This window comes from Pinus tabuliformis, chromosome 2_2 (assembly GCF_031772625.1).
Source record: "Pinus tabuliformis cultivar Carrire ecotype Pingquan chromosome 2_2, CPIR1, whole genome shotgun sequence".
NCBI lineage: Eukaryota > Viridiplantae > Streptophyta > Pinopsida > Pinales > Pinaceae > Pinus > Pinus tabuliformis.
Window position 1 is genome coordinate 331,190,580 of NC_142300.1, and position 27,210 is coordinate 331,217,789.

Here is a 27,210-nt window from a genome sequence, read left to right on the forward strand (position 1 = left end):
CTTCTCTCTCATCATCTTATTGGGCTAGCAAGAAGGACGAATTAGGGAAGCTTCTCTCACATGTGCAAGAAGAAGGACGAAATAGGGCAGCGTTGACTGAATTAGGGCAACATTTAGGGCATCGTTGACTTTCTGGGTAGCGTTGACATTGCTAGGGCTGCGTTGACCATATGTTGGGCTGTTTTATGAAGCGTTGACCAAGGGAAGACCTGCGCTGACTTTTTAGGGGCTGCGTTGCCTTGAAGGTTGACCAGTGTTGACTAGTTAGGGCTGACCGCAGATTGTTGAACTTTTGATTGTTGTTTTGACTGATTATTGTGGACTGTTTTGGGTTGTTGAAGATTGTTGTTGAAGACCAAGTTCTTCAAGTTAACTAGAAGTCAATCCAGGGTTGTTTTGACCAAGTTTGACTTTGCTGATTTAGGTTTTGTTGCTGCTGTTATAAAATTACAGAATTTTGAATTGTACTATTTCTCAATGTTGTTAAAAGCGCGATCGGGATTTAATCGGCGCCGGGAAAAAAGCGGAAAAAATTGTTAAAATCGGGAAAAAATCGGAAAAAATCGGGAAAAAATCGTTTGGCACAAAAATATTCATTTTTTTTCATTTTTTTTAATATCTAAACCATCTACAACATAAAATAAATACATTGACACATAAATATGATAAAAAAACTAATATATAAGATGTTTAATATCATTTCTAGCGCTAAAATCACACATAACATTGAATCATGTCCTGAATAGTAAGTCCTGAGTCCCAACTCAGCCTCAAAATATCAACAAAAAATATGATAATGTATCTCATCATGTCATAATGTCATATACAATAAAATGAAAGTCTAAGACTCTAATCCTATTGATTTCCTTTGCCCCTCTTGCGAGAAAATGTCACTGCTTTCCCTTTCCCCCTAGATGAAGATGCTGGTGCCTGTGGTGGTGGAAATGGCAGTGGAGTCTGACGTGCTCTAGAAGCTGAAGAAGTAGCTGTAGAAGTAGCAGCTACTGTAGGTAGACAGAGACCACGTCCTCTAGTGGTAGCCCGGGTAGGCGGTGTCACCTCCTCCTCCTGCTCCTCCAACTCCTCCTCCTCCTGCTCCTGCTCCTGCTCCTGCTCCTCCTCCTCCTCCTCCTCCCCCTCCTCCTCCTCCCCCTCATCCTGCACTAACCAATCCTCAGTGGGATCCATGAGAGGCCTCTCGGTCTCAACCCTCCATTCAGCAGTGGTGTCAATCTCATCCAATGAGATGGCATCCATATCAGGTGTCTTGTCTAGTTGCCTCACCCACAATCGAAGATTGTAGTAGACATAGACCATGTCATTAAGTCTACGGGACTCCAACCTGTACAAAGTTCATGAAATAATAATTAATAATTAATATTATAAAAAAAATATTGTTTAATGAATTCAAAAATTTATTTGGAAATTTGCAATATTTTAAATGTTTAAGTGTTAAGTTGTTAACCTATTGCGCTTCTTGTTGTGTATTTTTTCAAATACACTCCAATTGCGCTCACATCCCGAGGAGCTGCATGTTTGGCTGAGGATACGTATGGCAAGCTTTTGCAAAAGGGGTACTCTGCCACCATACATCTTCCACCATGCGGCTACAACAAAATTACAAATAAACATAAGAAAAAAATGGAATTTGAAGAGACAATGAAATTTGAAACAAAGTTACAAAGTACAAAGTTACAAACTAAAAAATACCTGGCATTTTGACCGTCCTATCAAAGATAGCCATATCAAAGCCAAATGTGCCACCTGACATCTTATACGTCTCAATTTGTTTAGAGATCTCCATACGTTGTTCTGGAGTTCTCACCATCTTCTGGACACAGGTTAATAATCCATCCATGATCTCAGCATCAAAATCAAACCCACATGCATAAGAAAATGTAGGGTTCAGGAAAAGCCCAGCAGCATGAATGGGACGATGGAGTGTGTTGTTCCATCGCTCATCAATGACGTTCCATAGAAGGAGTTGTCTCTGGAACCCATCATCTCCCTTGTCATCATAGTAGGACCGAATGGCTTCTTTGGCCCTGTCCATGGCTTCATACAAATAGCCCATTGCGGGCTTCTCACCATCTACCAACCGAAGAACCTTTACCAAAGGTTCAGTGACAGCGCACACCTCCTGCACTCCCGCCCAGAAGTCTTCTTGGTATGAAACAAGTCTGCAGACGGCCTCTCCTTCTGGTTTGCGGCTCATTGGCGAAGAACGCCACTCCTCTGAAACAAACATTCTCTTCAAATCCCACATAGATTTCAAGAGGGATTGAAGAGATATGAAACTCGTCGCAAACCGTGTAATGGCGGGGCGCACCAACTCTTTGTTGTTGGTGCATTTTCTCATCAAGCTAAGCACAGATGTGTGATTGTAAATAAATTTTGTGATGCTTTTTGATGAGTCAACAGTCTCTTTGACAAAGGGAATTTTCCCTATGTCCTCTAACATCAAATCAATACAATGGGCAGCACAAGGTGTCCAAAATAAAGTAGGATGCCTGTCCATAAGCATTCTACCAGCAGCAACATAATTTGCAGCGTTGTCCGTTATGACTTGGACAACATTTTCTGCACCCACCTCCAAAATAAACACATCCAGCAAATCACATAAATTTTTTGCATCTTTGATTTGATGAGTTGCATCAATAGATTTGATAAACATAGTCCCCCTGGGACAACTAACCAAGAAGTTTATAAGGGTTCTCCCCTTTTGGTCAGTCCAACCATCTGACATAACAGTGCATCCTGTTTGTGCCCAGGATTCCCTAAAATCCTCCAATCTTTGGGTGCAGTCACGCTTTTCATCTTGAAGAAGCCGGCCTCTGAAATCATGAAGAGAAGGGATTTTGTACCCCGAGCCAACACTGGCAATAGCATCAACAGTAGGTTGGAAAAATGGATTATTCCTTACAATGTTGAAAGGAATATCACTCCAGAGGAGAAATTTTGTCATCAACTTGTCAGCTTGTTCTTTTTCAGTTCTTTTCATCATTGAACCAATAGTTGGTTGTGCACCAGATGTGGTTCGAGGAACAAAAAATGATGATGCAGCTACCGGATTGACTGACGCTGCAGTAGAACCAGTGCCACTTGGCCCACTTCCTTCAGCTGACCTTTTTAGTTGCCTTTTGAGTTCTTCTTTGGCCTCTTTAGAGTGCTCTAATTCTCCCAATGCTCTCATGGCTTTTCGGATAATTTCAGCATTTGTATTAGGACAGGGCACCACATCACGTCCAGGGATTTTTGCAAGGTGGAACTTCAACCTGTACACCCCCCCGAATATCTCCTTTCCACACAACTTGCAATACAAGTTTTGTCTATCATTCGGAGTTTTAGGGTCACCATATTCCCAGAAAGGATCCAATTTCCTTGGCATGTTTGTTTTTGAATTTTGAATTTGCAAACCTATGGAAAAATAAGGATTAGGAAATAAGAATTTAGGATTACATAATACAAATTACAATTTAGCATTTACAAAATTACAAGTTAATTATTTCCAAAATCCCAATTTCCAAACCCAAGTTACCCAACCAAATGCCAATGGCAAATGCCAAAAAACAATGAAAATTCAAAAAAAATAAACAATGTTTAAAAAAAATGAGAAAATAAAAATAAAAAATTGGTTCTCATAGTCATAACAAATAACCCATCCCAAATCAATGAAAAATTTCCAAAAATTCTTTAAAAACAATGAAAAACAAAGTTTTTATAGAAGCAAAACAAAAAAAAATTAATCTACATACCTGGTTTATGGACAAATTGGTGATCTTGGTTTGGATTCCTCCTAAAAACGCTTGGATTCGCTCCCAAATCCGACGGCAACCCTTCAGCTCCTCTCCCTCACTTCTTCTCCTCCTCCTCCGCGCGGACTGCTCAATGAAATAAAAAAAAAATCGAATTTCCATATAAAACGCCCGCTGCCCCCGTGCCCTGCGATTTTTTCGCTAAAAATCGCGATTTTTTCGAAAAAATCGCGATTTTTTGAAAAACTCGCGATTAAAAAAAATGGCCGATTTTTATGGATAAAAATCGCGATAAAATCGGTTTTGCGAAAAAATCGCGATTTTCCGATAAAATCGCGATTTTATCGCGATTTTAACAACACTACTATTTCTCTCTGCTGAACTATTGAAGATTAAAGAAGAATTGATCAAAGGGTTTCCCCACATTGGGGTTTGTCCCTGGCTAGCCACCACATCTTGTGTCTCTTGTCTTGGCTTGTTTTTTGTCGATCGTTTAATGTTCTATCTGCACTTTACTTTATGTTTATGTGATTGCTAAACAGTGGCTAATAAAAATATTTGAAGTAAACTGCTTTAAGCATAGAACATACCATAATTTAACATGGTATTAGAGCTGAGGTGAAGATAAAGCCCAAGCAAGAGCAAGAGCTAGAGCAATCACCGAAGGTTGTTGAAGCAATCTTAAAGAAGTCATGGGGTCCTCAGCACACTTCCCCGCTGAAGACAAACTCCGTGAGAAGTCTGACTATCACGGATGGAAGATGTCTCTCAATCTGAAATTAGAAGAACAGTAGTGTTGGACCATGTGAGAGGCAGAATTGTTGAGCCTCCATCAAATGCATCCGTTGTTGCAAAGAACAAGTGGACCAAGGGAGAAGTCAAAGCAAAGAAGATCATCCGGGACTCTATCGACAAGTCCCAGGTGGCCTATGTTTCCAAGTTGACCACCTCCAAGGAAATCTACGATAGACTGGTGAGTTTATTCAAAGTTAATGATGCAAATCAAGTTTTGTTCCTTAGAAATAAGTTGAAGGAAATTAAGAAGGGCAAAGATGAGAGTATGCAAACATATTTCTTAAGGATCACTGAGATCAAGAATGATCTCCTATCTATTGGGGAAGTAGTTCCTGACAGGGAAATGACTATCACAACTCTCAGAGGCTTGCCACCTAAATGGTATTTATTCAGGACTACTCTTCTGAACAATAATGTAATTCCTGGATTTGAGGAATTGATGGCAAGATGCGTTCAAGAAGAAACAAGGATGGAAGAGCAAGAAATACCCGCAATTAAAGGCAATCCCTCTACCTTTTCTTCTCATGCTAAAAGAAGAAACCATTCCGAGGCTAAATCCAAAGGAAAGGCCGGACCGAAAGGTGGAAGAAAAGGATGATGTTACAAGTGCAACAAAATGGGCCACTATGCGAGGGAGTGCCCTAATAAAAGGGGCTCACACCATGACGATGACCAAAATCACTCTCAAGTCAATCAAAGGAATGGTTGGTCCAATGGCAAAGGTAAAAGGAATGTTGGAAATCAAGGAAGAGGTCAACCCTTCAAGAAGGCAAGAAACTCCAGGTATAAATCTAACGTTGTTAACAATAAGCAAGATGAATATTATTTACTAGCGACCCTCTCTACTATTGCTCCCCCGGACTCACTAGGAAATTGGCTTATTGATAGTGGTGCCTCAAGGCACTTCACTGGTTACAAAGAAGCTCTCTCTAATCTGATAGAGAAGGAGACCAACCTGGAAATTGTTCTTGGGGACAACTCAAAATATCCCGTGAAAGGCATAGGGAATGTCACTCTTCAATTGAATCAGGGAAATACAATTCATTTACAAGAAGTCCTATATGTACCTGATCTCAAAAAGAACCTAGTGTCCATTTCGGCAATGGAAGACAAAGGCTACAAGGTGGCCTTCATCGATGGCAAGGTACATGTATGGAAAAAGAACTTTAAAGATGCTTTCACTCTTGGGTTTCGAGTTGATTCATTATATCAGGTTGGAGGAAGTCCGTTGGGTGTCATGTCTTGTGACACATCTCTTCAGTCCGAACCAGGGCGTCGGACGTTTGCTCACCTTCATTATAAAGCTCTACCCGATGTGAGAAAAATGGTGATTGGGATGCCCAAGTTCAAATTAGAGCGAGAAGGTGTATGTCCGGGATGTGCCGAAGGAAAGCTCAAAAGGGGACCATTCCCCTCAAGCCAAAGCAAGACCTCTGATATATTGCAATTGGTTCACTCAAACATATCTATTATCTGGTATGATGCCTGTGAACTCCTTGGGAGGATATTTATATTACCTCACTTTTACAGATGATTATTCTCGCAAGACTTGGATATACTTCTTGAAAAATTAGGATGAAGTGTTCTCCTGGTTTCGTCACTTTAAAGCCTTGATCGACAATCGAACCGAAAAGAAGATCAAGATCTTAAGGACTGATAATGGGACTTAGTATGAATCCAATGAGTTCCATGAATTTTGCAAAGAGGTTGGCATTAAGAGGGAGACTACAACACCATATACTCCTGAGCAAAATGGTGTGGCGGAAAGGAAGAATTGTACGATTGTGGAAGTCGTTTGTGCTATGCTCCATGATCAAAGACTTCCGAAGTTTCTATGGGCAGAAGTTGCGAATATCACCGTATATGTGCAAAACCGATGCCTTCATCAAGCATTAGGTTCCAAGACTCCCGAAGAGATATTCACTGGTAAGAAACATGACGTATCTCATTTTAGAATTTTTGGAAGTCCTGAATATTTTCATGTGCCGAAAGAGAAAAGGAATAAATTGGGTGCCTCTAGAAAGAAAGGAAGCTTCGTGGGCTATAGTGAAAATACCAAGGGCTATAGAATCTATGTGGCTGGTCAAAGGGAAGTCGAGATTAGCCATGATGTCACCTTTGACGAAGATATGGCTCTTAGCAAAGTTGACAATCTTCCTACTCTAAGGGAATCTAAAGAAGTCGACACCAGGAAACAGGAGGAAAAGGAAGATGACGATGCCCGATGTGGAATAACCTATGTAGTATGGATCCTATTGATCCCCCTCCGCAAGAGCCTTCCTCTTCTAGGAAGAAGCCTTCATGGCTTAGGGGGACACTTGATGATGTTGAAGGACACATTGCACCCAAAGGGACTTTCTAGGAAAGTAAGAAGCCAGCCAGGTATCAGGGATACTTGACCATCATGAGCACAATCATCCAAAATGAGCCTTCATCATTTGCAGAAGTTGTCAAGCATCAAGTCTAGAAGGATGCTATGACTGAGGAATATGAATCCATCATGAAAAACGATGTTTGGGATGTGGTCCCCAGACCCCAGGACAAAGTCGTTGTCACTTCAAAATGGCTTTACAAGATAAAGCATGGAGCTGATGGAAGCATTGAAAAGTATAAGACTATGACGAGATATTTGCCCCTGTTGCCGATACACCACCATCCGCTCGATCATAGCCCTTGCTGCTTCGCAAGGATGGAACATACATCAGATGGATGTCAAGACTTCATTCTTGCATGGTTCGATCAAAGAGGAAATCTATGTGGAACAACCCGAAGGATTTGAAATTCACGACCAGGAATCTCACGTGTGCAGGTTGAAAAAAGACCTCTATGGGCTGAAGCAAGCACCCCGAGCATGGTATAAGAGGATTGATAGCTACTTGATGAAGCTGGGATTCACTAGGAGTGAAGCCGACCCTAATCTTTACTTTAAGGTTGAAGATGACAAACCTCTCATACTGGTGTTGTACGTTGAAAACTTCTTTCTGACAGGTGCAGACCCTCTCATTCTCAAATGTAAGAGGGAGTTGGCTTCCGAGTTCGAGATGAAGGACCTAGGACTGATGCACTATTTCCTAGGACTAGAAGTCTAGCAGAAACCAGGGGAGATTTCCCTATCTCAAGGAAACTATGTGGTGAAGATATTGGAGAGATTCGGTATGGTGGACTGCAAGCCCGTGACTACCTCGATGGAGCTTGACTTCAAGAAGTTAAGCAGTAGTGCTGTCGGACCTGTTTTACAAAATGTTACCGAGTATCGTCAACTCATCAGAGCATTGATGTTCTTAGTGAACTCCCCTCCGGATATATGTTTTGCAGTCAACACATTGAGTCAACATATGGTTGAGCCTCACCACACACATTGGATTGGTTGCCAAGAATCTGTTGAGATATCTTCGTGGCACAATCACTGATGGGTTGAGATACACTGCTAGAAATGTGAGACTACATGGATATACCGACGTTGATTAGGCAGGCAATGTGGTGGACAGAAAGAGAACTTTTGGGTGTTGTTTCTCTTTGGGATCTGCCTCGATATCCTGGATGAGCAGGAAGCAGAAGTCGGTAGCTTTGAGCACCGCCGAGGCAGAGCACATTACTACTAGTATGGCCTCTTGTGAGGCGGTCTGGTTGCGGAAGCTCTTCAGTGAGCTGTTTGGATTTACATTGGATACTACCGTGATCCTGTGTGACAACCAGAGCGGGATTCGTTTATCAGAGAATCTCGTATTTCATGATCGCTCCAAGCATATCGATAGCAGGTACCACTATATTCGAGATATGGTGCAGCGGGGAGCGATAAGGCTCCAACATATCGGTATAGATGAACAGGTCACCGACATTTTGACAAAGCCCCTGGGAAAGGTCAAATTCTTGACTTTCCGAGAACGACTTCGTGTCGTTGAGAGACCCTCTTATGAGGGTCGTGTATGATGCATACATTGAGCTCTGGGAGCTCCAAGGGAGCGCGGGGTGCTTCTTGGAGTGACATGTGACCACATAGCGACTCACCCTCCCCTGGTGGTCTGCTAAGTACAGGGTGAAAGGTTCAACCTTCCCCAGTGACACCCCGTGGCGACTGTGGGACAGGGTGATTAGTTCTCCTGTGGGTAGGATGATTAGTTCTCACGTGGCGACTGTTGAACAAGATGATTCGTTCTCTTGTGGACAGGATGATTAGTTCTCTTATCAAGGCATCCTACCCATGCATTCTGGGACTCATGGGAAGTACCTCTCATCTGATCAATGAGTAGGGAAATGGGGTTAGGGACCATTAGTAGTACTATCGATGGACGCATCGTTGTATCTACCATACTCCCTATGCTAGGATGAACTCCATTGATCTGGGCTCAATGATATTGATCTGGGATCATTGAGAGTGGTATGACACACTCTGAGACTGACTTCGGGTTAGTGGAGGAAGGTATGATACATCCTCGATCATTTCTTCTTCTTCATAGTTCAGTAGAGCAGAGCAAAGCCAAGCAGTGCAAGGCAGTGCATTTGATGGCAAGGATAGGACCAACGGTCAGACGGATTAGCAGATGGAGTTCTCCCTAGTTGAGAGGGAGTGTTAAAATTGGAAACTAGGGCCAAACTCCATGTGGGTCACCTTATTTATGGCAGCTGATATTTTTCCTAGATTCCTCTTGTCGAGAGGTGTAGGATTGATCTAAAGATCATCCGATTCCGACAAGTATTTATGGAGATATGAATTTATTTGTATTTACTTGACAAATTGTCAAGGTCGGCCAGCAGCTAAATGTGTGGCACACATGCCCAGCAAATCATATAAGTACAAGTGAGGTTGATTCATTATCAACTCATCTCATCTCAGCTCATCTTCTCTCTCATCATCTTATTGGGCAAGCAAGAAGGACGAATTAGGGCAGCGTTGACTGAATTAGGGCAGCATTTAAGGCATCGTTGACTTTCTGGGCAACGTTGACATTTCTAGCGCTGTGTTGACCAAATGCTAGGCTGTTTTATGGAGCGTTGACCAAGGGAAGACCTGCACTGTCTTTTTAGGGGCTGCGTTGACTGGTTAGGGTTGACCGCAGATTGCTGAACTTTTCACTATTGTTTTGACTGATTATTGTGGATTGTTTTGGGCTGTGGAAGATAGTTGTTGAAGACCGAGTTCTTCAAGTTGACTAGAAGTCAATCTAGGGTTGTTTTGACCAAGTTTGACTTTGTTGATTTAGGGTTTGCCGTTGTTGTTATAAAATTACAGAATTCTAAATTGTACTATTTCTTTCTGCTGAACTATTGAAGATTAAAGAAGAATTGATCAAAGGGTTCCCCACATTGGGGTTTGTCCCTGGCTAGCCGCCACATCTTGTGTCTCTTGTCTTGGCTTGTTTTTTGTCAATCGTTTAATGTTCTATCTGCACTTTATTTTATGTTTATGTGATTGCTAAACAATGGCTAATAAAAAGATTTGAAGTAAACTTCTCTAAGCATAGAACATACCATAATTTAACACTACTGCTAGTATCTGCACTATCACTGAAGAATTTGCGTTGTTGCTTACTCTACATTGTGCCAACTGCACTGCTGCCAACTCTGCACTGCGCTCCCTGCTACTAGTCTCTACAACTGTCACTCGACCTTTGACTGCATCTACTGCCACTGATCCACCCTGCTACTGAATACTGTGGGCCCCCGTAACAAGGTATTGAGCCATGAGGTGGACCTCCTCAAGGATCGTGCCCTTTTGTAGCACTTTGGGTCTACAACACTAAGTCACCCCACCTCACTCCTGGAGGTATATCATCAAACATGGCGAAGTCTTCCTCCAGCATGGAGGAAATCCTATCGATCTCTGTCGAAGTTACTTGTTGGTCCTACCTCTCCTCCTTGTCCTTCTTCCTAAGAGGACATTGGGTACTGTAGTGACCAAGCTCACCACATCTGAAGCACTTGACCTTCGATGGGTCCTTCTTCCTCTACTCCCCGTCCCTGACAGGGACCCTTCGATGCGAGGGCCACATTCTCCTCCTCCTTCACCTGTTTTTGTCCGCTCCTGCTGCCATTGATGGAGCTCTTTAAAAGAGCTCACCTCAACTCTTCCTGCTACAAATCAGCCCACATCCTGTCCCAACTTCGCAAGGTATCTCTGCCCAAAATACTTTGGACGAATATCTGCCACTCCTCAGAGACATTGTTTAGTGCCAACCGCTCTGTGGGTTGAGGCGTTGCACCAACAACTGACAATTGGTCTCGAACCTCCTAAATCCTGGTAAGGAAGGGGACTATGCCTTCCCCGTTCTACATCGTGATGCATCTCAGCTTCTCTTCTAAGTACATCTTCCGTTGCTCGGAAGTGCCCCGGTACAGCGTGGAGAGAGTCTCCCACATCTCTTTGGTAGTGCCTTTGCAAGCTATGTGTGAAACAATGTGATCCCAAACTCCATCTAGGATCAACCTCTTCGCCCACACCATCTCCTTTCTATACTCCTTCAACGGATCTGCATCTTGGGGCATTGCTACCACTGCATCAATATATGGCTTCAAACCATATTCATCCAAAAGGAAGGATATCCTTGCCTTCCAGATGACATAGTTGGAAGCACCATCCAACCTATCGTGATCACGAAGTCCAGCGGTGGCCATCTCAACAAAATTTCGAAAATCTCCTCTTCCCTTCTACTCAGTTTTTGCTAGGCTATTCGCACTCCCTTCTAGAGTGAGAAGCTCTGCTCATAACGACTATTGATCTACAAGGGAAATCGAATTTCTTGAGACTAGAAGTTCCCTGAGGAAAATTTTCCCTCAGTGTGTGTTCTTCTTCCACCCGACGCTAACTCTGCTCTAGCAAACTGCTGCAAAACTTCTGCGTCCAGCTAGAGATCTGCTCTACGAAAATATTGGGTTACTCTCTCTGCCTCTAGAATCCCTCGATCTGGAGAGATCGAATTTCTCTGTCCCTCACTCAGAAAAATCAAATCTCCTCAAGAAACTCGACCTCTCAACAAAGTCACTGTGTTGCCTCTAGGGTTTCGACCTGCTACCCACACTGAACAGCGAAACTGCGCTCTGATACCATGTGAAAATTCCACAATCGGAATCCTATTGCAGCAACTGAAAATTATTCTCGTGATTGTTATTTTAGATTAACAATTTATTTATTGTTTCCTACAAATACTAAATAACTCACACTGCAACCTACACAAATAAAATTGCAGAAGAATAAACCTTGGAAGAAATGCTAGCACACACACATAAAAGAACACAATTATTTTTGGACCAATGTCCTCGGAAAAACCCAACTTGAGAAAAATGGTGCCGCGGTGAGGGTTTTATTTTATTATGCAGCAGTGAAATATGAGTACATTTATGGATGCCCAACTAGCAATCAAAACAGCAAGAAAATTTGGGCAAAATACTGAAGGGAATTACCCTTCTCCGACAAGCAATCTTTGGCTTGGCTTTCTCTATCAAAAACTTGGCCTCCTAGAGCTCCGCGTAGCTGGCTAGACAGCTTGCTTCAGACTAGGCTTTGATGAAGTCGTTCGGCCTTTGGATGTTGAGGAAATTGCCTCTCTGACCCTATGGGACTTCTTCCTGGCCGCTGGAACTGAGAACGATTTTCTTCTCTCCAAATCAAACAGCCTAGCTGAAGCAACTACGCAGTCCCTCAGCACTGCCTCTCTGGGATAACTCAGCCCTCTTGCTACTGCTTCTCCGGATCTAGAAAATCTTTCCTCCATATCACTGTCCCTTCCCCTCACTCACTGCTTCGATCTCACTGGCTCTCTCTCCTACAACTGATTGCTGCTACTCAGGAAATCAATCTGCTCATGAAATCGAACCTCTCAAGTGTCTTCTCCAAGTGCCCATCGACTTCTTCTTATAATCCTCTGTTGGGACTCCAACGGCCAAGATTAAATCTTAATCAATGGCTAGGATTAGCTTGAAGTCGATATGTGTGAGTTTCTAGATCATTCACACCTTGAATTAATTAATTATGATTAATCAACCATATTCCCTAAGTTTAGACTTAGGAAATATTTAAAAACTGGCTAATAATCTAATTAAGTCATTTCTAGGCAGAATTTCCATAAATGACCTCTGGGTTTTGAAGATCTCCTGAATTCCAGCCTCTCTATCAAATTTTGTGGCTAGAACACATCCGATGCTACAAAAACTAACAGAAGCTAGTATCATCATAGAGATATTGTTACTTTTGTAGCTCGCATTTTTTAGGAATCGTGGCCTTCTTGTAGATCGTCCTTTTTACATAAACATAGTGTCTTATCAAGCTCATATACTATAGAAAGGTATGACTTAGATATCTAAAGTTCTTCTTCACATATATGCATTAATTACTTGCCAATTGAAGGAGTACATATGTCAATATATAGTTGTCCCTTCATATGAAAGGACACGTCCTTTGGGCAGGCTGAATTGTCTTCCTAGAAGGCTGACTTGGCAACTCGAAGAGACAAATGACACTTACAAAAATTCGAATTTTCTTCTTTTACAAGGGTTACGAATAACATGCCCTTTAATATTTTCTTTTGACCAAAACAAAGCATGAAGAACATGCTTGACAATAAAAATAATAAAAATAATTTTTCTTCTTTTTGGTTTTACATGAAATACATATTGATACAAGTACAATGACAATTATGAAGATTGAACCTAGTTACAAATTTCAACACAACCTCTTAACTAGGGTGGTATTCATAAAGACTTATCAAGATATTCTCAAGTTGAGAACTTCTATAAGAAAGGATCCGGATTGATAAGCATCAATGATGATAGCATCATCATAACCAGCATTGTCAAACTACCAAGGCCTTGACAAGTACACTCTATCTCTCCACTAGATCAAAGCACAATGTCGGGATGTATTAATTTGGACAGCACTGCCTCTCAAGGCACATAGCCCACCTAGGTGTTCCCAAGGTATGTCCTCACAGGACCATTTCCTAATCCCAATGAAAAGTTACCATTCTTTACCAAGTCCATTTACTTGACTCTTATGGCTGTTAGTCTTGGTCACAGCGAAAGACTCAAGAATGTTAGCCAAGATGCTTATCCAATCCACCATTCTCCCTACCCATGTTCATGCACTAGACTTACAGCGGTTCGCCCTGGTCACAGTACATGACACATGGAGACGATGTCCATCCTCACTCCCTCTCAACCAGGTAAGAGATCCTCACTCCCTCTCATCCAAGGAGGAAATAACTACAAGCCCAAGCTTGTGTCGGAACTACTCATACTTCCCTTACATCAGTTACATGTTCATCCATGGAGATCTTGTTTGTAGCTTCTTGGCTCCTATCTGCACCATACTCTCGAATCATCAAGCGCTTCCATCTTCTATGAAAAGCCAAGTTCTTGACAATCTTTGTAGAGAATCACGATGGAATCCAACACATCGTCAAATAGTCCATCAAACATTTTATAGAGCCAAACAATTTCATAGCTAATTGGACCAACTACCACATCTTATGCCTCTACAATGCAACAGAATTCTACTTCAGGCTCTTCCAGGAAACCATAACAGATCCTAACCATCAGTAGTATCTCTACTCATCATTAGCACTACCAACCCAAACGATGTATCCTCAAGTCTCAAGTTGTAGTGTAAGATCCTACATGTCAACTTTTGCTTCCAACTCGGTCAGAAGTCAATATTTCTTCATGAGTTTTTCCTTATCAAAATTTGAGGTCTTCTTTATTTATGAAGCTTCCTCAAAATCTGGAGTAACTCTTCTAACTGAGGCAATCATCTTAACTTGAACCTCTCCTTCTTACTGAGAGAACCTTCAAACTGCTCTTTCTTTCTGCAATCACATTCTTCCATCTTCGTGCTTTGCTATGTTCTTTCTATTCTTTCATCTGCTTTCAAGTCTTGGGCAGTTCTTACAATCGATCTGCAAACTTTATTAGAAGTCATAAAGAACAAATATAATTGAGCAAGGTACAAATATAATAGCAACAATAGAAAACATGGAAAGGAGATGTAGAGTACTTATCTTTTGAGAAAAGTCAGCTCCCTCTTAATCTTAGTCCTTTTGTTATTTTCACCATCCTTGTCCCCATATCAGCAAGATGTCATATCTGTCATTTCCAAGATATAAATCTTCTTTTTCCAGCAGAAACAATTAGTTAGGGTTTTTGTCCCTAGAGTTTTCTAATTCAAACCTTTGCTAGAGTTTACAACCGCTAGCAGCTTCAATATTCAGAATCTTCAAAACCTTCCAACTTTTAGATTTGCAAGTCTTACAAGTGTATCAATGTGTTAGTTGCAAACCCTAGAAATATTATTGGCAAGCCTTCCATACATGAGATTTCATTCTTGACCACAAAAACCTTGTCTTCATATGTAAGGAAAGAATCCATTTACTAACATAACGATCTCTAATATATCTATACAGACTTCTTTTATAATACGACACTATCTTTCAAGAGAGCATAAGATTGTTAGCTTACTCTACAAGTTATTCCTAGATTCTTCATAACCTAGTAGACTTAGCAATCTAAGCAATATAATTGACATACGTCATTGATTGCAAGACAACTTTTGAAATGAACAAAAATTATATGTACCTCTTCAACCTTACCTATCCATCCTTGCAAAGATCCGGTCCTTTTCCTTCAGTTGACATGTTTTATCTCTCTTCAACAAAGATACCTCAGACCTTCAATCTTTGAACTAGGATGCTAACAATGGATATTTCTTTGGGCTGCTTACAACGTTCTTTGCACATACATCGTTTATAATGGAGGTTTTAGTCTTTCCATAATCTTCAGATCACTTATCACAGTTCTTTCACAGAGTTCACAAAATTATAGAGATAGTCCTCACAGTTTCAGTTCCTTTCACTATATACCACTAACAAGGTGATCTTCCAAAGAGCCAAAACAAAAAAGTCACAGATATGTTCTCCACTGTAACGAGGTCAACTTCAGAGGTCAACTTGTATCCTTAGATCACTGTAACGAAGTCAACCTGTATCCTTAGATTTTTATAACAAACAAACTTCTGTCCTTTGCATATATCATATGGAGTAACGTCCCACAAACCAATGTGTTTCAGAGTTCGCATATAATCACAGACATTGTCACAAAAATGTATAAGAGACGGAAACATATATTGTTGCAGAATTTGCATAATAGAGCCACAGAACTTTTCTCACGCTGCTACAGAATGGGATATTGGATTCTTCCTCAGAGAAATTCATTATATGTATTCTTGGACTTGACTACTCAGAAAATTTTGGATGCCTTGTATAGTTCGGATCTTGGACAAGTGGTTATGTTATTTGGTGTCATCATTGATGCCTTCATAGCGATAACTTCCATGCTCAATCTAGTTATTTTTCCACAAATTTGGATGTCATACATGGTCTTCTTCTGATCTGTCACAATTTGAATGTCACTTGAACAGAGATGAGGCACGATGTGGTACAGAATTCGGATTTCTTTGAATCATAGTCCCTTTTATATGGAGATAAAACATTGTCTCTATGCTTTCGCACTTTTTGTTATGTCTCAGGAATTTCACAGAGATATCGCTTCAGATTTCACTTTTAGACTTAGTACCTTTATGTCTCAAACCTTTACTTCTGATTTTCCTCCCAAATTTCCTTGAGCAAGTAGCCTCAGATGTATGTGCGTTGATAAGCTTCAAATATAGTCTTCTTATAAGCTAATAAATGCTTCTTACAAGGTTCTTACAAGGAGAGGTTGATCCACTCACCATACCACAAGAAACAAGACTGGAATGTACCCTTCCTTGAGCTCGTATTTCAACCAATGAATAGATCTTGGACTGATATAAAGGTTTCGGACCTCCTTGACTGATATGAAATGATCATATGTCAAACTGATGTAGAATTGATTAACGCCATTAGTGCACTGAATGTTAACTGAAAGTGCTTTTATCGTGAGAACTGCTTGGAAAGGAATGAATTGACGACAGAATTAAAACATAAGCAAGATGTAATCATAAGTGAAAACAGCAAAAACACAACGATACCAGACAGCAAGATTGATTACGGAGTTCGTCCCTGATGGAATACATCTCCGGGTCCGCTTTCAAGATGGGCGACCGCTTTATTAAGATTGAATCCGAGGAGGTCGATTACACAACAAATTAACAAGACTGGTTGTGCACGCAGGCACTTCTGGTCATTGTCACAAGAAAGCTCTCTGAAATAGCTTTCTAATGCCTGTCACGGTTCCCAATTCCAAATCTCGATGCTCCTGTTACACTGAAAACAAAAGCAGTATAGACTCTATATCCTCCAGAATCTGCACATAAAACTCAAAAACCACTCATCCCCCTTCAACGAGTCCAACTCCGGTTTTATAAGGTTTTAGATGCATCCTAACTCCTTATGCCCAAGATTGGCATGAACTGTCTGAAATTTGGGTTCATATCCCTCGATCTTGTCATGAAATGACACCTTAGGTATTGGTTACATGGTCATTCAATTAACATAGCACCAAACTTTAATTACAAACCCACTTTAGACTTTGGATAAGTGAAAAACCCGTTAGTCGTTAGCTAACCGGGCGGAGAAGTGGACGGCCAACATGTGATTGCCGCGGTCTAACCGCAAGCTGCCACCTCTGTGGTCATCATCCCGGCGATCTCGGCTTACAGTTTGCGACGTGCCATGTGACAGCACATCTCCCTGGCGGTTTTGGTAACAGTTAACCCTGACCGCAACTGTCAACCCAAACGGCGGCGATGACATCCCTGACTACGGTCTTCTGCCTTGTTCACGTGACTTTCTCCGCACGGTTTCGCTCCAAGGTTAAGTCCTCGCGGTTCCGACATGGCTAACTGGTGCGGGCACTGTTTTATGTAACCTCTGCCGGGTGAACCTTGTTCACATAGCACACGGTTAACTCTGCAGTTAGGGACTAATATATGGGTTTTGTATTGTTTTAATGGTTTGTTATGTATTGTAAAGACCCGAGGGTCAACACTTAGGAGTTGCATTAGGTTCTAGGTTAATGTAACATGGCCCGAATGGTTTGTAGATTAGGTTTTAATGCATTTTTAATGTTTGGATTAGGTTCTAGGTTAAGGTTTAGGGTTTGTATTTGATTTGTACCATAGCTTTTTAGCGCTAGGACTTAGGTTTAGATTTTAGTCTTTACATCAAAAAAACCCATTTACAACCAATTGTCACAAAGTGACATTCAAGCCCACATGACGATAATCATGGACCAAAATTGACAAGCAAACCCTAGCGGAGCTAACGACGAACATGAGTCGACAACCAAATCCTGGCGAAACTGACGACAATCACATGTCGATAACCAAATCCTGGTGGAACTGACGACAATCACATGTCGACGACCAGATAAAAAACCATATCATTTGAACACCATGAAAACCATTGACATCACCGAACAACCTGAACCATACCAACACCAGATACTGAATGTTGATGACGAATATGAACCTGTGTAACAAATCTAACAAGATCCTCCAGGATCAATCCTCTCCACTTGAAAGCTTTTGGACCACAAAAGTTTGATTTAAACAAATAGTCGATGAGGGTAGAGCTCCCTCACTCTCCACCTTGTCTAGAAGATGTACCAATACATTCGATCAATCACCTGAAAGTGATGACCTTGATGATGTTGATCATGGCACATTTTGAATCGGTGACCTGTTCCATCCATCTGCAGTATGTACAACTTGCAAAGATGGTCAATCAACCTATTATGAACATGACAATTGACTTCTTTCCACGAAATACCATGAATTAGTGATTCATAAACATCTTTGAAAATAGTCTCTACAAGATATTGTTCAATACTATTGACATGTATTAACAATCTATATTGCAGAATGACAGAGACAATTAAAGACATTTTTGTCATCAAACCAGCTACTTGATTTGATATACTTCCTGATTCCTGATTATTAAGTGAACTTGCTACAATAAACCCATCAAACTGTAATGTGAAGAATGATGCAACTTAGTTGGATTTTGAAAGTATTGAAATGTCGAATGATTTGTTTGAATCATTGTTTCTTCATTCATTAAATGATGTTTCCATTGATTAGCACTTTCCCCTGATGCATAAGTTTCCCTTAGATGTATTGGATACTTTGACACTGCTTTAGAAAAGGCTTTGATATGAAAACAAATGGGCTTCCTCTCCACTTGAAAAGAGGCTTCCAAACTGTTTGAAACATGAAATGGTGACACAATACAAGAGAAATGTAACACTAACTTTCCCCAATACTGACCTGCATCCCTGTAACTTATAACTTCCAAACTTGGACTGAATTGATTCATTCTAACATTAGGAAGAGGAGCTTTAGGCATCAATTGTAATTCATGTTGTATTCCCTGCTTATGAGTAAGATGTTTGGTTTCTTTAAATAGAACTGGAAAAGTTTCTACCTCTTTGATCAAACTATCTTTAAGCTGAGACTCATAACTTGAACAAACATCATGTCGATTCTTATGTTGTTCCTTTACACACATGATTACAAATCTCTTATTTGAACTTATTAATCGCTTCATCTGATTAGCAACAACTAAATTCAAGTGATTTTTACTTTGATGTGCCCTGACAATAAATTCAACCCCATCTTTCTTAAGGTGATATTTATGCTCTCTTCTATAAAATACTACATCACGATCATAAAGATAAGGACTTCCTAAGACAACTCCACATATGTCTACTGGAACCACATCTAATTCCACTTCATCAATGTAATTAGCTGTAATGGCAAATCTTAATCGACACTGTTTTGTGACTTTTATCTGAGTTGATTTATTTAGCCATCCTAATGGGTAAGGTCTTGGATGATTTCGTGTCTCCAAACCCAAGTTCTTAACTAAATATTCAAATATTAAATTGGCCTGTGATCCACTGTCAAACATTGTATCTATCTTTGTGTGCTTAGAAGTTATCCTTATGTTAAATAATTCAACTCTTTTATCCTCATTTGAAGGATTTATGTTTGATGAAGATGCAATAGTATTCGAACTTGAACCAGTGTCAAAAGTTTTACCTGTCGAAACTATGGTAGTTATCCTCCTTTCATCACCTGAATCGGAACCTAGATCTTGCTGGACTGTTGCAATTGCCTTCTTTTCATCCTTCTCTTTAAGGAACTTTTTGGGCTTAAGTTCGGGATGAAGTTTCCAACACCTAGATTCATCATGATCGATTCTCTGGCAATGAGAACAAGTAGGTCTTTCCTTCTGAGCTATCGCTAATTTCTTTCTCTTCGAATTGTTCTTCCCCTTACTGTCATTGGAATCCTTGATTTCCAACTCTTTGGATGATTGTGGTGAAAACTTGAATGGTCTACCACCTGATTCAATATGTATGGCTTGAACACACACTTCATCAAAATCATCAAGATTAAAAATCAATAATGTATGCTACAAATATGAATGTAAATTGTCGATGTATTTTAATAAAGTTTCACGTGTATCCAATGAAATACCAAGCGTCAATGCTTTCTTTCTGAACTCCTAAGTAAACTCCTGAACACTCTACCCTTTACCTTGCCTCAAACGCTGCCAATCAATAACAGCTTGCTACATGTATCCTAAAGGATAGAATTGTTTCCTAAGAGCTTTTAAAAACTTAGACCATGAAGAGATGACTTTACCTTTCCGCCTTAAATCTATCTCAGTTTTACTTTCCCACCAAATTAAAGTTGTTCCCCCCATTCTAAGTGTAGCTAACTGAATTTTTATTTTATCGTCAGAAATGCTCTGAATACGACAATACACTTCTAACTGCTTAATCCAGTTATCTAGCTTTTCAGGATAAATTTCGCTATCATAAAAACTCAAATTTTACATCAAGTTTCAAAAGAGATGTTTTCTTAGGTTTCTTTTATGTTTCAGATTCTACACTGAAAGAAGAAGACACTGCATCTCTCGCCTTCTTATCTTCGTAAAGTTCTCCCAACATCTACTGCATAGTCAAGAGTGCTTGCTGAAACTGTTCCTCGCTCATCTTAGTTTCAGGATTTTCACCTACATTAGATCCTATCATGGTCAACTTATGAGCGACTCTTCGCTTTCCAATCTCTGGATCAATCTCCTCGAGGATTCCTTCTCCACATTGCGACTTTGACCTGGTTAACATTCACTGACAAATTCTACAAATGCAACCTGCTCTGATACCAAATTATATGATCTGAAATGATCATATGTCAAACTGATGTAGAATTGATTAAAGCCATTAGTGAACTGAAAGTGCTTTTATCGTGAGAATTGCTTGGAAAGGAATGAACTGACGACTAGAATTAAAACATAAGCAAGATGTAATCAGAAGTGAAAACAGCAAAAACACACTGATACCAGACAGCAAGAATGATTACAAAGTTCGTCCCTGATGGACTACGTCTCTGGGTCCGCTTTCAAGATGGGCGACCACTTTATTAGGATTGAATCCGAGGAGGTCAATTACACAACAAATTAACCAGACTGATTGTGCACACAGGCACTTCTGGTCACTAGTCACAAGAAAGCTCTCTGAAATAGCTTTCCAACGCCTGTCATGGTTCCCAATTCCGACTCCTGATGCTCCTGTTACACTGAAAACAAAAACAGTCTATATCCTCCAGAATCTGCACATAAAACTCAAACACCACTCATCCCCCTTCAACGAGTCCAACTCTAGTTTTATAACGTTTTAGATGCATCCTAACTCCTTATGCCCAAGATTGGCATGAACTAGCTAAAATTTGGGTTCATATCCCTCAATCTTGTCATGAAATGACACCTTAGGTATTGGTTACATGGTCATTCAATTAACATAGCACCAAACTTTAATTACAAACCCACTTTAGACTTTGGATAAGTGAAAACCCGTTAGCCATTAACTAACCGGGCGGAGAAGTGGATGGCCAGCATGTGACTACCGCAGTCTAACCGCAGGCTGCCATCTCCGCGGTCATTATCCCGGCGGTCTTGACTTACGATTTGCGACGTGCCATGTTACAGCACATCTCCTCGGCGGTTTTGGCAACAGTTAACCCTAACCGCAACTGCAATGTTCCACCAAGGTTCCGGGACGAGGGGGCGAGGGAGCAAGGATATGCGGGAGCGGCCTATGCAAAAGCTCCCCACCAATTTTTAGGAAACGTGGAGGGACATCAGGGTCTTAAAAACTTATAAATATAAAATATAATTTATAAATTGAGTCCACTATGACAATTGGGTTTGAAATGAAAAGCTGCAAAGCATGATCATTGATATGAATATCATTATTTAATATCATATAAATTTAAAATTCTAATTTATAATCATATATTATGATTAAAGTTTAAACCATATTGATGTTCCACTTCCTACTATGAACATTGAATACTAAACAGTGAATATTGACATAAAATTATAAAAGTCAAATCTGATACATCAAGAGTCAAAATTTTATAGAGTCAAAATAACATAAGAACATCAACATATCGAAAGATAAACGAGAATAATTTTGCTCAAGCCTCAAGGTAATGCCCCGCTAGTCTCTGCATCCAGCTGCTGCATGAATAAATCAGGATCAACCATATTACCATCTGAATCTGAATCACTAGCATTCTCAAACATGCTAAGTGGCACACCAACCAACCCCATCTGTCTCTCATCAAGTCTCCTCCATATCTACCTGTGCGTCATCCTCTGGATCAACATCCCATTGTGTTGTTGGTCCTTTCAAATACTCAGGTGTCTTCCTATGCTCAAGACATAGGGCACTGTGCACAGCAACTAACTTCTCTGCGCTTTTAGAGGTAAGCTTGTTCCTCTTTATAGAGTGGATGAAGCTATATGTGAACCAATTCCTCTCTGCTACAGAGGAACTAGGAATGTCTTGCAAATGGAGTGAGGGGCCATGGTGAATAATGAATTAAATTTATAAAAAAACGAATTGAAACCCTAAAGTATTAAAACTTATGTTAAATTATAATTATAAACAAAAGTTTATTTTAAAAAATCGGGCCCTTGATCCCCCACGTCCACCCTCATCCCCCCACGTCCCCCCTCGACCCCCCCTCGACCCCCCACGACCCCTCACAACCCCCTTTCGGAAACGACCCCTCAACACAAGGAAACGTCCCCCTGGCACGTCCCCCTACGTACCCTGTTTTTTGGGAGCGTGGGGAAACGACCCCTTCTCATCCCCAAGTCCCCGGAGCGCGGGGGAGCTAGGAAACTAGACCCCTAGGGGGGGGGAAGGGAGTCCCCGTGGAAAACTACGCAATTGTCAACCCAAACGGTGGCGATGACACCCCTGACTGTGGTCTTCTGCCTTGTTCACATGACTTTCTCCACTCGGTTTAGCTCCAAGATTAAGTCCTCGCGGTTCCGACGCGGCTAACTGCTACAGGAACTGTTTTATGTAACCTCCGCCCGGTGAACCTTGTTCACATAGGACGCAGTTCCTAACGCGGTTAACTCTGCAATTAGGGACTAATATATGGATTTTGTATTGTTTTAATGGTTTGTTATGTATTGTAAACACCCGAGGGTCAACACTTAAGAGTTGCATTAGTTTATAGGTTAATGTAACATGGCCCGAATGGTTTGTAGATTAGGTTTTAATGCATTTTTAATGTTTGGATTAGGTTCTAGGTTAAGGTTTAGGGTTTTCATTTGATTTGTACCATATCTTTTTTAGGGCTAGGACTTAGGTTTAGATTTTAGTCTTTACATCAAAAAAAACCCATTTACAACCAATTGTCACAAAGTGAAATTCAAGCCCACATGACGATAATCATGGACCAAAATTGACAAGCAAACCCTGGCGGAGCTAACGACGAACATGAGTCGACAACCAAATCCTGGCGGAACTGACAACAATCACATGTCGATAACCAAATCCTGCGAGACGGACGACAAATCCATGTCGACGACCAGGTACAAAACCATATCCTTTGAACACCATGAAAACCATTGACATCACTGGACAACCTGAACCATACCAACACCAGACACTAAATGCTGACGACGAAACTAAACCTATGTAACAGATCTAACAAGATCCTCCTGGATCATTGACATACCTTGGACAAATGCTACAAATCCCGGACCACTGTCTCAATCTCAGATATAGACCACAGACTCGGATCTATGCAACAGACTGTCACCCAGTGTTCCACGGGGACACATCCCCCAAAATCGGGTGCACGCACCCAGGACGGGGGGACATCTGGGGGTGCGTTTCCCCATGCACCCCTTTTGGGGAGTCTTGGGGAGACGTACAGAGGTGTGTTTCCCTAATGTGGGGGACGTGACTCCCCAAAAGGGGTGCTTCTAGGCATCCCCCCTCAAAAGGGGTGCTTCTGGGCGCCCCCCCTCAAAGGGAGTGCTTTTGGGCATCCCCTTTTAAGGGTCGATGCATCCCCCCTCGAATTTTTATAACACATAATGTAGACAACCAATCATTGAGATTGACTCTTTGATGTTGATTTTTTTCAGTCTTCATTGTCCACTTTTACGTTTTAGTTTTAAATTTGTGTGACACTAGATATTGATGACCTCAAACCAATTATTGACTCCTCAATCTTAACTATTTTTGAGTTTGAGACTTTGAGTTATATCAATTTTGAATTTAGTAATTTACTATTTTAGTGTTCAAACTTCAATATCTAGTATATAGTAATATACTAGTCTGTTTTTCTTTTAAATTTCAATTTAGATTCTAAAATGATGAATGATGAATTTAATTTTTAAAACAATGCAGTTTATAGAATGATGAATGATATGGATCAATGTATTTGAATATTTCATTATTGAATTTTATTGTTGAATCTCATGGTATGAAGGAATGATGAGTATGTCATATGAATGATATATGTATCAAAATGAATGATAAGGATGGATCAATGTATGTCATTATTTAATTCAATTATGAATTTAAATTTTATGTGTGGATCAATGTATTTACTATTACTATTAGTCTATTTATGCTTTCATTATTGAATATGAACTTGAATTATATATATATATACCCTGATGCCCCCCTGCACCCCTAAAATTTCCCTAAAAATTGAGGGTACTCCCACACATCCCCCCTGTGTGTCTCCCCACACCAAAGTATTGGTGGAACATAGCTCTCACCATAGAGCTCAGATATGTACCTCAGAATATGGTCAAATCACCACAGAAATTTGGATATGTGCTACAGACTTCGGTCAATGCCACAAAACCTCGTTCAAGTCACCAAAGGATTTGGACTTATCCCTCAGACCTAGATCAAGCCACAAAAAATTTGAATTGATGCCACATATCTTCAGACCAAGTTCTTGGATCACTATTACAGGTGTCAAAAGATGAAGTAGACTTCAGCGAGAGAGAGAGAGAGAAAGCTTTCTTGCTTCTTAGATCTTCCTTAGCTCTAATACCATGTTGATTTTCCAATGCAAGAGAGAAATTCTAGTCGTGATAATTACTTAAGAAGATGTTTAGTGTTCTTTTTAGTTTATCTTCATTATTCATTAAGCAATTACCATTCAAATACAAGAAAAAATAAGGATCATAATGCATAAGAGAAAGGAGACACCAGATATAAGGCCAGAGGCCAGGGCAAAACCCACAAGGGGAAAACCTGTCAATCCTTTCCTTATGGATTCTTTATCAACAAGAGAAATCAAAGTCAAACTAACTGGTGATCTAATTGCCAAGTCATCCCTCCAATCTCTGTCATGTTTTGTCCACAAAATAGTTAATCAATCAGCCATATGTCTGTCATTTAGATGCCTCATCCCATAGGGATATGTAGCTCATATTTCACAAAAGTTATACCTTTTTTGCAGCTCGTATTATACACAGAGTTTAGCCTTCATGTAGCTCGAATTATAAACAGAGATTGACCTTCTTGTAGCTCACATAATACTCAGGGATTGGCTTACCTATAGCTCGCATGACAAACAGAGATAATGTATTGTCATGTCCCTTCCCAAATATAATTGTAACAGGTTTTGGTCTCCCCACAATTTTGCATAAATTTTGGTGAATAAAGGAACCCATGCATTTTTTACTTAGGGACTTAGGAGAAAGAGAGGCTAAATTAGATTGTTAGTGGAAGGTGGGGGCCACCCACGTGGGAAAACGCACTTGGGCACTTGGGCAATTTGAATTTCCTTGGAGGGGAATCAAATGGCTTGGAGAGGGGCCCACATGGGGAAAGGAAGGCCCACGAAGATATAAGGAGGAGGAGCTCCCCAACTCAAGGCATCATTTGCACATCGAACTCATTTGTGTTGCTCAAGCTACTTAGCCGAGTTACCAGGTTGTTTAGCATAGAGTTTTCCAGGCGAGAGACTCAAACTTTCTTTGGGGGACTTCGAGTGCCACCCTAGGAAGGCATTTCATACTACCATGGAGGAGAATTGGAGGAGATTTGTAGCCACATCACTCAGCCTTCGATTTAGCAGTGTGTATTCCTAGAGCACACAGGAGGGGAACACGCAAAGATGATTTTTGGGGGTTCATCTAGGCAGCACTTACCGAGAAATTTTGGGAGTTGGAGTCATAGCAGAGGATCATCCTTTGGGAGGAGTTTTGGACCAAGAGATTGTTGCATTTGGGCATCTCAACTTACAACCATTGAGGACTATGCAGAGAACCATTCCTGGGCTCACGTGGGAGTTGAGAGAAGGAGCTACCGAGTTGGAGTTAGCCGGGAGGAGAGAGGAAAGCCATAGGGGACAGCATCTCAGCATTTGGGGGTGATTTGGAGAGCCTTTTCATCCATTTCTAGTCAAGTCGTGATTCCCAGCGTGAGGAGGAGGATGTGGTACTTGGGGGTCGATTTTCGGGGGTCTGAACGAGGCCAAACCTTTTCTGGGTTTTGGTGGGTTTTTGTTGAGCTGGGAGCTGAAGTTGCAGCACTTTCTGAGCATAGGAAGTGGAGTTTCCAGCATATCCTTTCCAGCAGGCAGCGCAGTTCTGAGCAACACAGATCATCTTTAGAGCAGCAGTTGTGCAGCACTAGGGCCATCATTTGCTCACCTAGGTGTTGTCACACTTGTCTCTTGAGACAAGCCCAGGTGCACCATTCCATCACTATTGTACTTGCTCCATAAAGAATTAATAAAATGGCTCAAATGATCTTTATTTGCAGTGCTTTTATGGGTGTTTGTTGATCATGTCACATTGTTGGATGTTGGTTTGTTTATTTGCTTTGTATATCACTAAATTTCCTAGTTAGGAACATTACATGTACTGCTGGAAACTCGTATCATCACAGAGATATGGTTACTTCTGTAGCTCGTATTCTTTAGGAATCATGGTCTTCTTGTAGCTCGTCCTTCTTACAAGAACATAGTGTCTTGTCAAACTCGTGTACCATAGAAAGGTATGCCTCAAATATGTGAAGTTCTTCTTCACAGATGTGCACCGAATTACTTGCCAATTGAAGGAGTACATATGCCAATATATAGTTGTCCCTTCATATGAAAGGACACATCCTTTGGGCAGGCCGACTTGTCTTCCTAGAGGGTCGACTTGGCAACTTGGAGAGACAAATGACACTTACAAAATTCAAATTTTCTTATTTTACCAGGGTCACAAACAACATACCCTTTTATATTTTCTTTTGACCAAAACAAAGCATGAAGAACATGCTTGACAATAAAAATAATAATAATATTTTTTCTTCTTTTCGTTCTTACATGAAATACATATTGATACAAGTACAATGACAA

The 27,210-nt window shown here is 40.7% G+C and overlaps 2 protein-coding genes across 3 annotated transcripts in view; both read right to left on the reverse strand.

The window, feature by feature from the left end:
• The window catches only part of LOC149192623 (exonuclease V, chloroplastic-like), a 210,594-nt gene that overhangs the window by 42,649 nt on the left and 140,735 nt on the right, over positions 1-27,210 (reverse strand). The gene's annotated exons all lie outside the window — the stretch shown is intronic.
• On the reverse strand, positions 1,157-2,965 carry LOC149192624 (uncharacterized). The gene is made up of 2 exons (XM_089406172.1): positions 1,466-2,965; positions 1,157-1,342 (listed from the first exon to the last, which is right to left on the reverse strand). Exon 1 carries the CDS (start codon positions 2,963-2,965, stop codon positions 1,700-1,702), a length of 1,266 nt encoding a protein of 421 aa, XP_089262298.1. The 3' UTR covers positions 1,157-1,342; positions 1,466-1,699.

Bases quoted from the DNA above. Each gene is read 5' to 3' on its own strand.
- LOC149192624 (XM_089406172.1), bottom strand. From the start codon at position 2,965: ATGACAAAATTTCTCCTCTGGAGTGATATTCCTTTCAACATTGTAAGG.